The 15,414-nt window shown below is 40.0% G+C and overlaps 1 protein-coding gene across 1 annotated transcript in view; it reads left to right on the forward strand.

Annotated features, from left to right (window-relative positions):
• The first annotated feature begins 4,523 nt into the window (after positions 1 to 4,523).
• SH3GL3 (SH3 domain containing GRB2 like 3, endophilin A3) overlaps positions 4,524 to 15,414 on the forward strand; it is a 42,289-nt gene continuing 31,398 nt past the window's right edge. The window contains exon 1 of the mRNA XM_040077713.2: positions 4,524 to 4,624. Coding sequence (XP_039933647.1) covers positions 4,580 to 4,624 — 45 coding nt within the window. The 5' untranslated portion in view covers positions 4,524 to 4,579. The remainder of the gene's footprint in view (positions 4,625 to 15,414) is intronic.

The following is a 15,414-nucleotide window of genomic DNA, read 5'->3' on the forward strand; positions in this document are numbered from 1 at the left end:
GCAAGATTAGGATTGCTAATTTTTAGAATTTTCAGAATGACAGAGCTGCATACACAAAAAAGTAGGTTGTTGAGTTTTTAAAATTAGAGTATCTACTTATAGTACAGACATATGTAACTTAAAAAAATTCTGTTTAGATTTTGAAGTCACCTAAATTGTTTGTATGTCTTTTTGAAAGAAATACCTAATTAGAACCATCTTTATTATTTAATGGCATAAGACCTAACAAACTTTTGTTTTGTTATTGACACTTGCAGAGCAACAGCCAGAGATTTAGCAAAGTGAGGACAGAAGGTATGTGCAGTATCACAGAAGAGCATGTGGAATACAAACACAGGAAGGAGACAAGAAAAGCAAAGATCTGGATAATGGTAAAGCAACGCATATGGAAAGTCAGCTTGAGAAGAACAGTCACATATGCCAAAAATAATTCACTAGCTACATTTAGTTAGAAGATCTGGGGAGCAAACATAGGCATCCTAAACAACAGCAGTAGGTTATCCAGAGTGTCTGCTGGCCCCAGGGTCGCATATTCCTGCTCTAACTGCCAGCAGCGTCCGCTTGGAATGAGGAGCTTTCCAAGTGCTGGCCAGTACAGGCTGTGGAGAGAAAACTGTCTGTTCTTTTCCGTTTCTCATGATTTCTTATGAAATGTATACTGCAATGTAAGGCCCTGTCAGAAATACCTGAGCCAGCTGATCTGTGCAGAATGTGCTGAACTGCAGAATTGCTTGGTTGTGCTCTAGAAACAAAATCATAGTGTTGGCTTGCTCCTGTACATGAACATATCTTTGTCTGACCAATTCTTTTTGTTTAATTATAAATAATTCTTTCATTTAAATATATAGAAAGGCTGCTAAAACAGGCACATGAGATATCCTTACCGTCCTGGGCATGTTTTGCAGAAGGATTTTCTTCTCTTCTTGTTATTGGGGTCATTTGCTGTTGGCATTGCTTTCACAGTGTTAGCTCCCAAGTTTGTTGCATGACATCTATAAAATAATGAGATGGTTGACATTTGGGACCAATTTCACCAAGAGTTCTAGTCCTTTGGATTTCACTCTGGAGCACTATGTTTTATATCACTTCATTTGCTTGCGTCAAAACTTAAGAATCTGTGTCAATTGAGTTTAGTAACCCCTCTTTTCTCTAGAACAGTCAAACTAGATGAATCTGAGCCTGCTTTATTTTGAAGGCTTTAAACACGTTTGCTCTTGTAGAGTGGGTCATTGGCCAACTGTTCTTTCAAATGGCGTAGTTTTCCTAGAGGATCATCTTTTCCAAATGCTTGTTTCCTAAACAGTAACTTTCAAGTATCTTCTCTTCCTGTGACCAAAAAACACAGCCTATTGCCACAATTTTGATGACTAACATAAGAACTAACTAGGTTATCTGCACTGGCATTACATACAGATAATCCTTACAAGATCATTAATGGATTTGACATCATGTCTGAGAGTCTTGCTCACTTTTGTTTGTAGTTGCTCTTGTCCTGGATCAGCTGAGTACATCCAAAGTCTCCTTCTAATGCCTTGTGTTGAAATGTATTGCATGATAAGCAGATGCACAGAAATTTATCTTTTCCTTAAGGCCTAAATATTCAAAAGAAAGTGCTTTAATAATGTAGTCAGCATGGCCCAGAATCAAATACAATAGAAATTCAACACAAACTCATCTTTCCTCCCTTTTAAAATGTTAGCTGTTATAATACTTCAATGTGGCTGCTACTGCCACAGCTGTTACAAGTGAGATGATTTGTTCATTGAAAACCAAACACCTATGAGATTGTCATATCTTTAGATTGAGTTTCTGATGACAGTGTTTTTCCCATTGTATTAGCCACACTGAAATGCAAGTGAATTATAAACTTAACCTTTTATCCAAGACTCTCTCTTGTTCTAATTTCACAGGACTAGTTTTCTCCCATGTAAGTAGGCAGTGCATGTTTTCTAGTCACTGCCTTGATCTGAGCCTAGTTAGGAGTTCTCAGTTTGTACAAATTCCATTGTCCATTTTAGCACACCTGATTCAGCAACATGTTGGAGCCATTATGAATTCCTCTCATGCACTTTAAAGTTTCCTGAGTAGTAATTGTTTAAATACCCAGACATCTAATACTTTTACCCTGAATGCCCCCTCTGTGAAGCATTTTTCACTCTGCCTTAATACTATGCCCTAGCCTGTCTTCTACTTCTAACTTTAATAGAAGCTTTTTTTTTTCATCATGTCAGCATTTATCTGAACCATTTCCCGAATTTTTGTAGTATTTCTCATTTCTCTCATTTTATAGACTGAATTACTAACTTCGCATAAAACTTAAGGATTATCACCCAGCAAATTACAATCCTTTTATCCATGAGATATAACTATATGATTATAAAGCCTTCTAGATATCCCTTAGCCACTGTGTATTGCTGGCTACAAGCTATAACTTTTACTTGTATCTGAACTGAATGCCAGGGTCTTTCAGGGTGCCTCCACCAAGTCATCAGCACCTGGACTATGCAAGTTGACTCATTAATTAGGTTTTTACTTTGTCTGTATAACTGAGCAATTAGGCTATGAAGTGAAATTTCCACTTGCAAATTCTTGTACCACTTCAGCAGAGACAACATGGCTGCTATCCTTGGGCTACAAGCAGGATTTTTTAAAAGAAGTTGTAGATGTACAGCCTTACTAAAGTTCTTTATCTAATCCAATTTTACAGCTAACAGCCAGAGCAACTCCATAATCCATTCATTCCTCTCCACAGCGATTTATTTTAAACTCCTTCCTTCTTTGCTCTGGTCCAGCCATTCCTAAAGCCAAAGATTAGCCAAGCTGCCTTGTCTCCCTAATTCCATAGTACAGTAAGAGCTTGCTTTAATTCCTTTTATGGAGCTCCAGTATCCTAGTTTAGGCCTTATTTCCTCACCTGAGGTGTCTACAAATGTGTCACTAATTTAAGCCATAACTAATTTGGCCCTGACAGTTAACATCCTGCTGCCAGCTTCAATTAGGGAGGAGAAACAACTGCTGAAATCAGGTGTCTGTGGTGTAATCATGTTTACTTGTAAGGAGGCCAAAAATGCTCTTTCCCCAGACACAGGTGGCACCAGATAATATGGTGATGGCAGGCTTCTTTCAAACATTTCCAAAAACCTGAAGGACCTCACATAACACTTTGTCTTCCAGAGCAAATGTTGTCTGGTGCTCTGTTCTTTGCTTTCTCTTCTGCCTTGCCTCTACAGAGAGTCCATTGTCAAGTAACAGTCAGAACCTTAACTCATTAATGTGTTTGTCTTTACACTTCTGTTCCTATGGTATGATAATTTTTTCTAAGAAGTGGGAACAGTGATTCTCCCAAATTACAGTGTGACAACCAGTATGAAAGTTCTTGCATTTTTTCTTCTTTGCTATTCTAAAGAAGTAACTCTAACACTGTGAATTGCCCAGCCCAATCAAAATGCAGTGAGCATGACAGTGAGTAACAGAGAGCCCTGCTGCAGCCAGCAAAGCTTATCTCTGAACTGCTCCCCAGGTCCCTGCATAAGTTTGAGCTGAATCATAACTCCCAAGTATCCTTACAGCCAGCATTATCACAGAGCTTATCTTCCCCAGAATCTAAGCATCACTTGGAATTGCTTTACCACAAAGGCAGAACCACATCTCTAATTTTTATCAGCACATACCTGATACACAGTAATATTTCAGTATATCATCAATAAATCTCTCATATAATACCCAACTATACTACTAAAACATCCTTTCAGCAGAGCTCTTTCTTGTCCATTTGCTCTTCTGAGTGAGAGACTGTGCCCTTTGGAACCCTGAGCAGCATCGCTGCAGGTATGGAGTCACACCACCAAGTGGATTTTTCCTGGTGCACAGCACCAGCCAGGTGTGTTCTGGACTGCTGCAAGAGCTTTCATGTTTTAAGAGCTATAATTAAATTACCACCTACAATAATAGAACTCAAGTTAATGAGCTCAGACAGAGATGCTACGTTGAACCACAAGAGATGAGACAGGCCCATAATGAGACGTTTTCAGCCTTATTAGAAATAAGACAGATGAAACCAGGCAGCCGACTGGCCTTTTGGTACCGGGGCTGTGCTCCCCGCCGGCGGGATGCCCTGTGTGTGCCCGGGCGGCGCTCCCCGCGGGCAGGGCGCTCTGTGTGTGCCCGGGCGGCGCTCCCCGCGGGCAGGGTGCTCTGTGGATACCCGGGCAGCGCTCTCCGCGGGCAGGGTGCTCTGTGTGTGCCCGGGCGGCGCTCCCCGCCGGCGCCGTGCCCTTGCCGTGCCAGCGCAGCCCCCGCCCGGCTCCCGCCGCTGTCTCCATGCGACAGCGCAGCGTGGGCGTCTCCCGGCGCCCTCCTTTGCATAGCGCCGCGAGCGGCCAATGGGCGGGCGCCGCTGCCGCCGTTATTTGCATGTTGGCCGGGCGGCGGCCAATGGGGCGGCGGCGGCGGGGCGCGCGGAGGGCGATGCTCGCGGCGGCGCGCGGGCGGCGCAGCGCGAGGCCGGGCCGGGCGCGGGGACCTGCCGGGCGCGGGCGGCCCTGGGCCCGGGCGGCCGCGGGGCAGCGGCGGCGGGACCATGTCGGTGGCGGGGCTCAAGAAGCAGTTTCACAAAGCCAGCCAGGTAGGGGGCCGGCAGCGGCGGCGGCGGGGCCCGGGCCGGCTTTGCTGTTGACGGGCGGTTCGCCCGGTGCCCGCTCCCGCAGCAGGCGGCGGGTCCCTCCTCCGTCTGTGGCAGCATCGCCCTGGCACCTCCGGCGAGTGTTTCCTTCGGCGTTACCGCCGGGTCCTCCGCTTGTGTTTTTGCTTGTCAGTTTCCTGTGCCGTTCTCGCAAGAGAAGGTTGCCCGTTCCGTTCTTTTGCTTGGGGCTTCAGGTCTTTCCTTTAGTTATTAGTACTTGTTATTTAGTGATGGGTTCGTGTTCGTGTTTTGAGGCCTCGGTTAAAGCTACAGCCTGTATGGTACCGGCTTTCCCTTAAAGAGTTCATTGTTTTGATCTTCCGCGAATTGCTGGTTTATTATCCTACCTGGAATGCCATGTATTTGTCCTGTAGAGGGTATCAGATGTTTCTAGAGTTTTCCCTCCTTTTCTGGATGCCGTACTCTTTATCTTCTCCAGAGTGAATCTTCTTCTTCTGACTCCTTTAATTCTTTTCTCTTTTATATGTGCTTTGCTTTAATAGCTGGTTTCATTTAAGACAGGAGTGCCTTTCTGCCAAGCAGGTAGGCTGGTTGAATTCCATGGCAGGATGGTGCCAGCGCCAAACCCCGCACTGACGTGGGGGCTTCAGGATGTGGCTGCAGTGAGATTCTTCCACTGAAGGTTTTTGGACATCTCAGCTGCTTTGCTTGCTCATTCCAGGTCAAAGAGTTCTGTATTTCTGCTGGCTGTCATTCATGATAATGGTAACATTGAAATTAGTGACTGTAACCTATTCAGTAAAATCTGACAACTGCTCTTGTCTTGGTGAGAGTGAAGAAAATAAAGGTTCATTGAGTGCTTGGCTGTCATCTTTCTAGGTCTTCCTTCAGCTATGTAGCTTGTCAGCAGCCCAAGTGCAGAATCTGCACTTTGTTTGGATACAGAGATGCTAAATATTTGTATCTAATGTTTCAGTAGTGTGCTCTCTTTCATGGAATGTACTGATCCTGAAAAATGTTGTGAATTGTTATCTTTTAGTTAATTTTCACTGTCCATTTGAGAAAATGCTGGACCTGTAGAGTAAACAAATCCAAGGACAATTTATTAAAGATTTTGGCTTGTTTTGCATCTGATATGCTGGTGAGTGATGCAGCTTTTGCAGTGAGCTTGTAACTCAGGAAGCAGAAGACACTTAACTAAGGAAGTTCAAGAGGTAACCACAGCAAAAATCCTCTTGTCTAGCAGCTGGTAACAGTGCAGGTTACTTAATCCTGCCCAGATGTCAGGTAAACAAGCAAACAAAAGAGGTAAACAAACAAACAAAAGAATGGATAGGATCGGATGAAGGTAGTAGTAATGGCAGAAAGAAGCTGTAGAATATATTGAATCTGACTGCATTTATTGGAAACTTGTGGTACAACTTCCAATATTCAATACAGTAAGGAACTGTAACTCATAAAAATACTCTTCTTCTCAGGGTGGGTCAAAGGTAAAATTTCAATTTCTTTTCAAATGCAGAACTGAGCAAGAAATTTTAAATCAGTTGGTTGAAAATGTGTTTACTAGGAAATTAAAGTTCAGAAATAAGATACTGGATTTTTTTTTTTTTTTTTTTTTTTTTTTTTTTTTTTTTTTTTTTTTTTTTTTTTTTGGTACCTAACAGACACTTCTTAAGGCCTCACTCTGTAAGAATTCAGATAAGATGTTGGGCAGAATCGTTGTGGGAAAATAACAGAAGAAATAGCATATCTGTATAGTGGATCAAAACAGCCATGTCTGAACAGTGAAACTGCTTATCTCTGACACAGAGACACGGTCGTGCCTAGATGTGTAAAGTTGTTGAACTAACAAAAATAATGTGGGACATGAAAAATGGAAATATTGGGATTCCATATTTTAGAAGAATTCTTTTACAAAATGCTAAAGCAAGCAAATGCAGAGTATGAGAGGTAATTCTGTACAGAAGATTTGTTAAATTTCTGAGTACTATGGGATCACTTCAGGAGTGACCTTTGTGTATTGGGTGGATGAAAGATGCCAGTGGTAACTGTTAACAGCAGAGACAGGCTTTGCTTGGGGAAAGAATGAAATTAATTCCTTTAGTGTTCCCAAAGGAGAATGGGGGCAGATGACAAAAACTGGCAAATGTCCCAGAGGACATTGAGGAATACTGGAGCGAATGAGACTACTGTCAGGACACGTGATTAAGGAATAAGAGTAATATTTGAAAGCTGACAGAACCTAAGGACAAAAAAAAATCTGAAAGGCTGAAGCAAGCATATTAAGACAGTCTATATTTAACAATTGATTCAGAAATTGAATAAATATCAAAAAAGTGACAAGACACATATTCTATTTCCATGCTAAAATAGACTTCTGTTCAATGGGAATAAATTACAATTCTAAATTAAATGTAGAGTAGTAGAGATTCATAATTATCAAAAGATTAAGTTTATTCTAAACTCTGTTTACACTTGCTAAACCACTGAACTTGTCTGCAAAAGAACTGCATTTCAGTTTTGTTCTTGTAAAAAGTCTGTGTGTCTTTATGTACAGCTTTTGTGTTGACTAGTGGTGATAACCTTTGCGCGTAGGCTTAAATTCTAGGTGCAGGAGTCCAGGCAAACAGAATTTACTTATGATTTTATACATGCAGTTAAGGTTTCTGGGATGTTTCTCTGGTGCTTGTCAGCTTGGTTTGTCTGAAGTTACACTTAAGTAAATGAGTATTTGCTTTATGAAAGGTCAATAGCTAACTTTTTATGGTTACTAATGCCCTTGCCAAAATGAGGCATAACAAGCTATTGCAAACTTGGTTAATGTAGTAAAACAACAGACAGATGAGTCTGTCTGTTTGTAATCCAGTAATTCACGAGAAGTTTTTGCATGGTTTTCCCCTAGAATTTTTTGCCCAATTGTTTGGGGTTTTTTTTTCCCACTGAAAATTGCATGTTTGTTGGTTTAGACTGAAGTGTCAGGCAGTGAGATCTAGAAGACAACTCTTGTGTTACGGTGTCCGCTGAAATTACTGCAGTGAGGTCTATACCCCAGAGTGAGTAGAGTTTGAGATGTTTTTCTGTACATTTCAATATATAAAGCTGCAGTGCTACTCCATTATCTGTCCCCTATTGATTGCTTCCCCTGGTGTCATGGAATGGATAGACACGAAGCTTGGATGTATTTCAAAATTTTTGTATCTGTTATGTAGTGATAACACCCTTCATATTATTAGAATTTTCTTTACTATACTTTCTGCTTAGGTTATAAGTTTAAATTGAAGTTCTTTAATTGAAAGTGGCCTGCAGTGAGGATCACTTCCACTCTCTCCATTAAATATCAGTGATGATTCCTTGAGTATAACTCGTTTGACTCATGAAATACTAAGCAGAAGCTGTGAAGTGTCTTACCACCTCTCACTGGCTGATAAGCAAGGGCAGGCTGTTTCTCAGGGCTGAATAATTCATGTGCAACTCCCATGAAATTCGGCTTTTTTTAAAATGTATTTTCATATATAATTTTTAAATTAAGTTTTGTGTTTGCAATGAGAGTTTTTGTCCTGTGACTTTCAGCCTCTGCTAGATCTGATCTGTTTTCCTGTTTTCAGTTTGAAACCTTTTGAGGTGTGTGTATCTCTGCCTGCTGGTTCTGCAGACCTTGTTCTCGTGGTGGTTGTGCACGTGGGATAACCCGAGTGGTGGGAGGGCTGCATCTTCTGGTGTGTACTGGGAGGATTTTTAGAGTTTAGGAAAGCAGGAAGCACAGCGAGTCAATAAGAAAGCCTTAGTAGGTGTCAGATGCATTTCTAGTTTCTGCTGTGCTCTAAAACTGCAGCTAGGCTAGGATCCCTGGGTAAAGATGTGTGGTTTTTTTTCAAAGGATTTGGAGGCTGCTGAGCTCAGAACCTCACTCCCTTAGGGTGTTTTGAAAGCTCAGCCGTGATACTGGCATAGGAAATCTGCTGTTGAGTTTGCATTCACACATTTTTTAATTAATTGTAGCTGAAGGCTGTGTATAGAAGTAGTTTCACTCTTAACAGCTTATTCATGTTGTATTTCTCAGGGTTGGTTTCTCAGAGGTAGTGGAATGTAATGCTTTTCTGAAGAAACAGAACTGCCAATATTCACAATTATTGTGAATGTCTTATTTGTAATGTGGTCATCAGCAGCTACTGTAGTCTCTGTAGACTGGGTTCTTAAACCTCCTCTTATTGTCAGTGAAGAAAGAGGCTCCAAGAGAGTGTGAATCAGGAGCTGGTTCTTTTGTGTGGAGATAAAGCCTAAGGGGAAGCAGATTTTCTAACCAAAACAACCAAAATCTGTTACGACATTTTGCTTTCTAAAAGTGATTTAACCTAGTGTAATAAATATATAAATAATATGCTCTGTGTTTTGATTTCTTATGTTTCCTGAATGGCATTTGTCTTTTCAAGTGCTGTAATTTTTTAAGCAATTTTAAATGGCCTTTTTCTGTTTTTAAATATTTTTAAAACTTTCATCTATCATCAGCAGTTGCAGGGATGCTGCTTCCTATCTCAGAGATTTGTGCTTTCTCTCCACTGATTTATGTGGCATTTTGATCCAATCTGTTGAAGTGAAGACCAGATCAGAATCAAGACCTTGTTCCCCAGACAGAATAAGTTGTGTGATTGGATTTTGTTGTTAGGGGTGGTGATGATTTTTGGTGATTTTTTTTGTTGTTGTTGTTGTTGTTCTCTAGACTATTTTTCTTTTCTGTTATGTTGTAGATACTAGCCTAGACATAATATTTAAGCCTTTTTTAAAGTCCATGTTGACATTGGGTTGATACACAAAAAACTTCAATTACACAAGTGCTTGATAGCAAAGGAAGTACTTTGGTAAACTTTATACAATGAGAACCCAAACTTGACAGTGAGACATGAAAGGAAGCTTTATTGCCAGCTGTATTTATTTGCTAGGGCTATAAGCTGTTGTCATACAGTCTGTTAGAGATACTGTCCTTTCACAGCCAGTCTGAATTGGGCGTGATAAATCCGTGACAGTAGTACAGAGAAAGCTTCTGTCATTTTCCTAGTTTCTATTAGATAATTGGATTTACTTTTCTTCAAATCTTACAGAATTGTACAAGGACAGTTGTGAAAAGGACATTCCAATTTAGTTCCTTGTCTGATACGTTTTAAAATGAATAATTGTACTTCTACAGTTGTATTTATCAGCTGCTGAAGTATCCTGGCAGTGAGGCAGAAGTGTAACAAAAAGAAACTCTGAGTGCTTCAGTTAGCATATGCACAAACTAGCAGAAGGTAAAGGTCATGTGCTCTGCAGCCTTTAACAATGCAGCTCCCAAAGCCTGCAAGAGAGGGATCATAATGCAGTAACTTGGAAACCTAGCAGAGATGCAGCTGCAATTTGGAAGGAGGTTATTTATATTTTACACATAAAATATTTATATATGAAAGTTTGAATGGCTTTGCAATAGAATAGAGACTGGCATAATAGAATGGGAGCTGAACTTTCTCCTTGAATTCATCTCCTTTTATAGGTTCTTGGCTTTGCTGTAGAGTTTTGCACAGGCATCCTGAAAGTTCAAGTGAGAGCTGGCACTCCATCCCAAACTCCTGCTGTTGCCTGAGTCACTGCGGCACATGCTGGGTAATACGTTGCAGTGCAGGCTCCTGAGAATCCTGCAATGCTGAAAAACAAACAGCCAAGTGAAACCCAGCAGCAGCACTGCATTGAGGTTTTCTTTAGCAGCACTTGGAGTTACTTGAAGTTGCAGTGCACCTGCACTTTCTGTAAACACACATGTAATTCAACTATAAAATGCATCCCATTCTTCCTGGCTTCTCTAAAAACCGTATAAAACCCAGACTTGGTGTTATAATGATATTGTTAAGGACAAAGTCCTTCTGTTTATGTTAATGCCACTTTCACCCCAGTTTATTGCCATAGTTTAATTCTATATATTGTGCTGAGTTCTCATTGTTGGTCTCTTTTTTGTTCATGGAGAGGAGGGCGCTGCTGGAGTTTTATGGCTAGTTGAGAGTTGAAGCTGGGTGTTTTAATGGTGCTTTTCACAAGTCCACTTAGAAAAGAGCTATTCAAATGTCAGGTTACACCTTCAGTTCGATTTTCCAGAGCCCTAGTGTCCTTTCACTGTGTACATGTTTCTGTTATCAAAGTTACTAAGAGTTTTATGCAGTGATGGGAGAATATACCAGTTAATTTCCTGCAACATCTCAGATAGCAGCAGCTGTGCACGTGAAACACAAAAATAACTTGGCCTTACATACTTGCTATTCAAAGGACAACGCCAAGCCTCTGAGGAGAATAAATTGTTTCTTTACTACCCTAATTAAAGTGCTTTTTTGATACTGTACTTGTGTTTAATGAACTGTAATGACTAGAGTGAAATTAGTCTGGTTAACATTACTTAAGAATCAGGACTCAAAGGAAATCAAGGGATTCTAAAATTCTGTTTTCTGTGATTGCTAGTGTTTCTGTTCTTATGAAGTCAGGTTACAGATCTAAGGAGAAAAAGTAGATAAGGTATTTCTAAATTTTTTTTTATTATTATTAACCAAGCAGCAGAAGAAATAAAATATAAAAAACAAGTGTTAATGATCCTAGGTAGTAACAGCCCCTTTATTCCCTTGTGGGTATGTTTCAAATGCTGCTAGGTCTTACTATTCTCATTTTTTTCTTACAGATGACAATAAATATAGTACTAGAAATTGACATGGGTTCAAGGATAGAGAGCTGGCCAGTGGTAGAACCAAAAGTAGATTATGTGCCTCTAGACTGTAAATGCAATGTCCAATCACTGTGGATTAATAAAACCCAAACAAACTGGGTTTTAAATTTATTTTGCATATGTATCAATAAATGCAAAATGTAGATGTGAGTTTGGCTTAAAGTTTCCATATAAAGATGATGTAATTTCACTGTCTGAAAGCTTGGCAAGGGTTGGCATTTAAATTTCCTTTACTGTATTTAATACCCCTCTGGAATGGGCAAGCAGTCTTTTAGAAATTGTGATTTTTTTGTGTGTGTAATGGTATCTGCTTAGCAGAGGATGAATGTGTGTGTATGAGAAACATACTCAGTGCCATAAACAAAACGTTGGATTGGGAGTCACAAAGTCAGTGTTTTGATTCAAAATTATGATTTTGCCTTTTGCAATCCTGTTGAGAGAGCTAGAGAGTGAAATTTGGTGCCTGTGCCATCTGTATGGTCAGAGAACGCCACAAACATGGGAACGCTTTGTCTTTTCTTCCTACAGAGACTGTAGCACCTGCCAGCTTGGCATCTGGGTCACAGTAAATCTGTGCAGAGTGAAGAGGAAAGGGGACCCATTAGATGAGGAAATTGGTAATCAAAGACCTTTCATCAATTCAGAACCAGCAGTTCTGGTCTGCTCTTTTGAAATTTCTTCCAAAAAAATAATAGTTTTAAAGATGTTAAGATGAATTCCTTGTTTGGTGTGATCTGCTTGGATGACTGCCTGAGGCACTGGAACATAGCAACTGTTATTTACCTTTAAGGTTAACTGTTTATCGTTTTATGGCTTTAGCTTCTGAATAATCCCTACTTGCTTTTTTTCTCTGTATGTTGTAGTAACTACCTAAGATTCAAAGAGCCATATCTACTGCTGGTTTGATGATTAAGAGTGTCACTTCAGTGATCTCTTCAGCTGCGGTTAAAGGTTTCTGTTTCATGGGACTTGGCTTGTTTTGCTACTGGTGGATGTGCTGCCTTTTTTGGAGGAATTTCTTGCTGCAAAGACAGGTGCCCCCCCAGAGGAGGACAGAGCCTTTTGACCCCATTTGCACTAGTGCTTTATAGCTCATTGGGGAATCCTGCAGGGGTCTGTATTCTGTGTGTAAATTACACTTGGAAATTATTTCAGTTTTCTCTGTCATTTGTTTAATTTGATAATAATGGAAGTCAATTCTGTATGCATGCTGAGGGGAGTTTTTCTGTCCCCATGGATGAAGTCGGTGGTGCATTTCTGCAGTGCTGCTGTTATTACCAGAAAGAATAGTGCCTTGTGGAGATTCAGGACAATGTGTGTGTCTTTCTTAGAAATGGAGCTGAGGAGCCCTGTTATCACCAATTGTTATCCCCAATTGCATTTGAGTTTGTGGTGTTGTGTGTAACAATGTCTTGCTCCCTAAAACCACTGGCATGTTTTGAAATGGCGTTACGAAAACAAGGCAAAAATGTACAGTGACTTCCTTTCCTAACTAGTCATGGTGAACAAAGTGATGAAATTATGGTTGTGGGTGTTTTCCTTCACTTTTCACTGTCATGCATGGAGGTTTTCTATTAAGTGAATGAAAAGAGCGTGGATTATTGCAAATTTTCTGACACAAGAAAGTGCTTGAGACTTGTTTGTTCCATTTAGATTTTCCAACTCATGATGGGAACAGGTTGCATTAGCAAAGAGTAGAATATCTTAAGTTATTCCTTTTTTCCCATGGGTAGTGTTCCTAAGGGCCTCCATTGATTATAGCAAAGTCAGCAGTGCTGCTAGGAGCTGATGGATTTTTCAAAATATTTGAGGAATGAGACTTTTAAGACCATTAAAAATTCAGTTGCATTTGTAGTAGACCCAGGAACTGGAAACACATTGCTTCACAGTGCTCTGATGCTGGATGTGAACTTAGACTTGGGAAAACTGTGAATTCCTTAAATGCCTTGAAAAGAAACAAAGAAACAAGCAAGAAACCTCTCAAGCAGAGCAGACAATATGCTTGCAGATTCAGAGGGAAAGTGTGCAATTCATCTACAGCAGAACCAGGTGGATTGCCTTGAGTAGCAGGTAATGGGGGCTGACGGTGTGGCAGAAGAATGTGGGTGTTTCATGCTGTACCAAAAGCACAGGAAGCTACAGGACTGGCAGCTCAGATAAGTAGGAATGATGCCATTTAAATAAAAATAATGTGCAGTAAAAAGTAAGGATATGAGAAGGAGTTCTCAGTCCATTTTATAGTGATTTAAAATCCACACACAGCTTGTCTAAGTGCTAAAACTTGTAAACAGCAGTTTAATAACATTGGAGGACAAATTTCTGACTTGATTTCATGTGGAATGGGATTCTGTAAGAATTTCTGTCTTGAAAGTAGTTTCTGAAAGAGCAATAAACAGATTATTTGTCACTTTTCGTGTGTGAAAAGTATGCTTGCTGATAAACATGCAGACTTGGTGATGAAGAGTAGCATGCTAATGTGCAGTTAATTCTAAAGCAAATCAACTTAAAATTACAAGTTTTGACTGTTGGTGTATGTCTATGTACAGCTTCTGCTGACAGTCTTGATCTGCTTCCTCTGCACAGCTCACCTGGGGCGCTATAGTGAATGATGTTGACCACATTTTTGCTGGTAATGGATTCACTAAACTGTCTCTTTAAATGGCATTGCCAAGGAATTTTTTACTTTAAATAAATATGTAGTCATATAGTAGCCTTTAAAACTAATATTCTTAAATATTTGCAACATATCTTTTAGTGTTAGCAGCTCTTGAACATTGACAAATTTAAAAATATTTGGCCCAAATACGTAAGCTTTGAGCTTAAAACTGTAAGTCACTGTTAAAAATGCTCACATCTTGTCTGTGTTATTTTTCCTGTAGTTAGTCTGTATTGATGCTTAAAACTATTTGCCAAAAAATTACTAAGGCTCAAATACACTGCTTTGGTGTTGAAAGTAAATGAATAGGTGTGACTTCAGCAAAGGTGGTGTGAGTATATTCTGGCTTTACAGAAATTGAATTAGGTTATCCATGGCTTTTTCCTGCTCTTTGACAGGCTCTCTGACATCAGTTGTGTGTAAGTGATCTTTCTAATCCTGCATGTGGGCATTGAAGATGTATAAGTGCTTGGTGTCCTAATAAGGTGGCCCAATGTACTCAGAAGAAAAAAAAAAAAGAACAAACCAAAAACCAAAAACTGAACTTTTAGATCAGCTGATTTGTATTTAAATGGATTTTCAGTAAAGCCGTGAAAGAAGCAGAAATCTGGTGGTGGAAATGCAGGAGAGCAATTGGGTAGACATGAATTATGCAGTGCAGTTGCATGTTTTAAGAAAAAAATATTTACATGTTTTAAGGATTTTAATTTCTTGTTCTGCATATGCAGGCTATAATCTTTGTGTTGCTTGATCTATTTGACAAACTAGGATTTGTTTGTTTGTTTGTTTCAAATGGTGTGAAAGAAATAGCATCAATACCTTGTTACTCTCACAGAGAAACGGTGCAATTAGCTATTCTAGAGCAGCTCTAACCTAGTCAGACTTTGCACAGGACCCAGCTACAGGGTGCCACACTGGGGTATGGTGTAAGCTTTACAGTAAGTTGTGAAATACTTGTACAGCTTTACATCCGTGGGTAAGTCTATGCTGAAAGCTGACTAGACCCTCCTGAGTTCAGGCCTGTGCTACAATTGGTGATTTATTTAATGTTAATTTTTGCAAGAGCCAGTGGGAGCTATCTTCCTGAATAATCTAGGGTAGTTTAACCTGTGAAAAGAGTGGAGGATCCAGTTTCTGAGTTTAATTCCAGGGCATTGAGCTGGAATTGGTCACATAATGTTCTGGAAACATGAAGTGTATTCAGTTACTCTTAGGAACTATGAATCAGAGCAGTGCTCTCTTCCAGAACTATGACTGACAAAATGCCAACATTCTCTAGGACAAGGCAGAGCATAGATTTTCACTAGACTGGTGGCAATTGCAGCACTCAATATGAAGTGGGCAGAAATGAAGAGGTATTGAATGAACAAGGTAATATAAAGC

This window comes from Hirundo rustica, chromosome 13 (genome assembly GCF_015227805.2).
Source record: "Hirundo rustica isolate bHirRus1 chromosome 13, bHirRus1.pri.v3, whole genome shotgun sequence".
In the NCBI taxonomy this organism is placed as follows: Eukaryota; Metazoa; Chordata; class Aves; order Passeriformes; family Hirundinidae; genus Hirundo; species Hirundo rustica.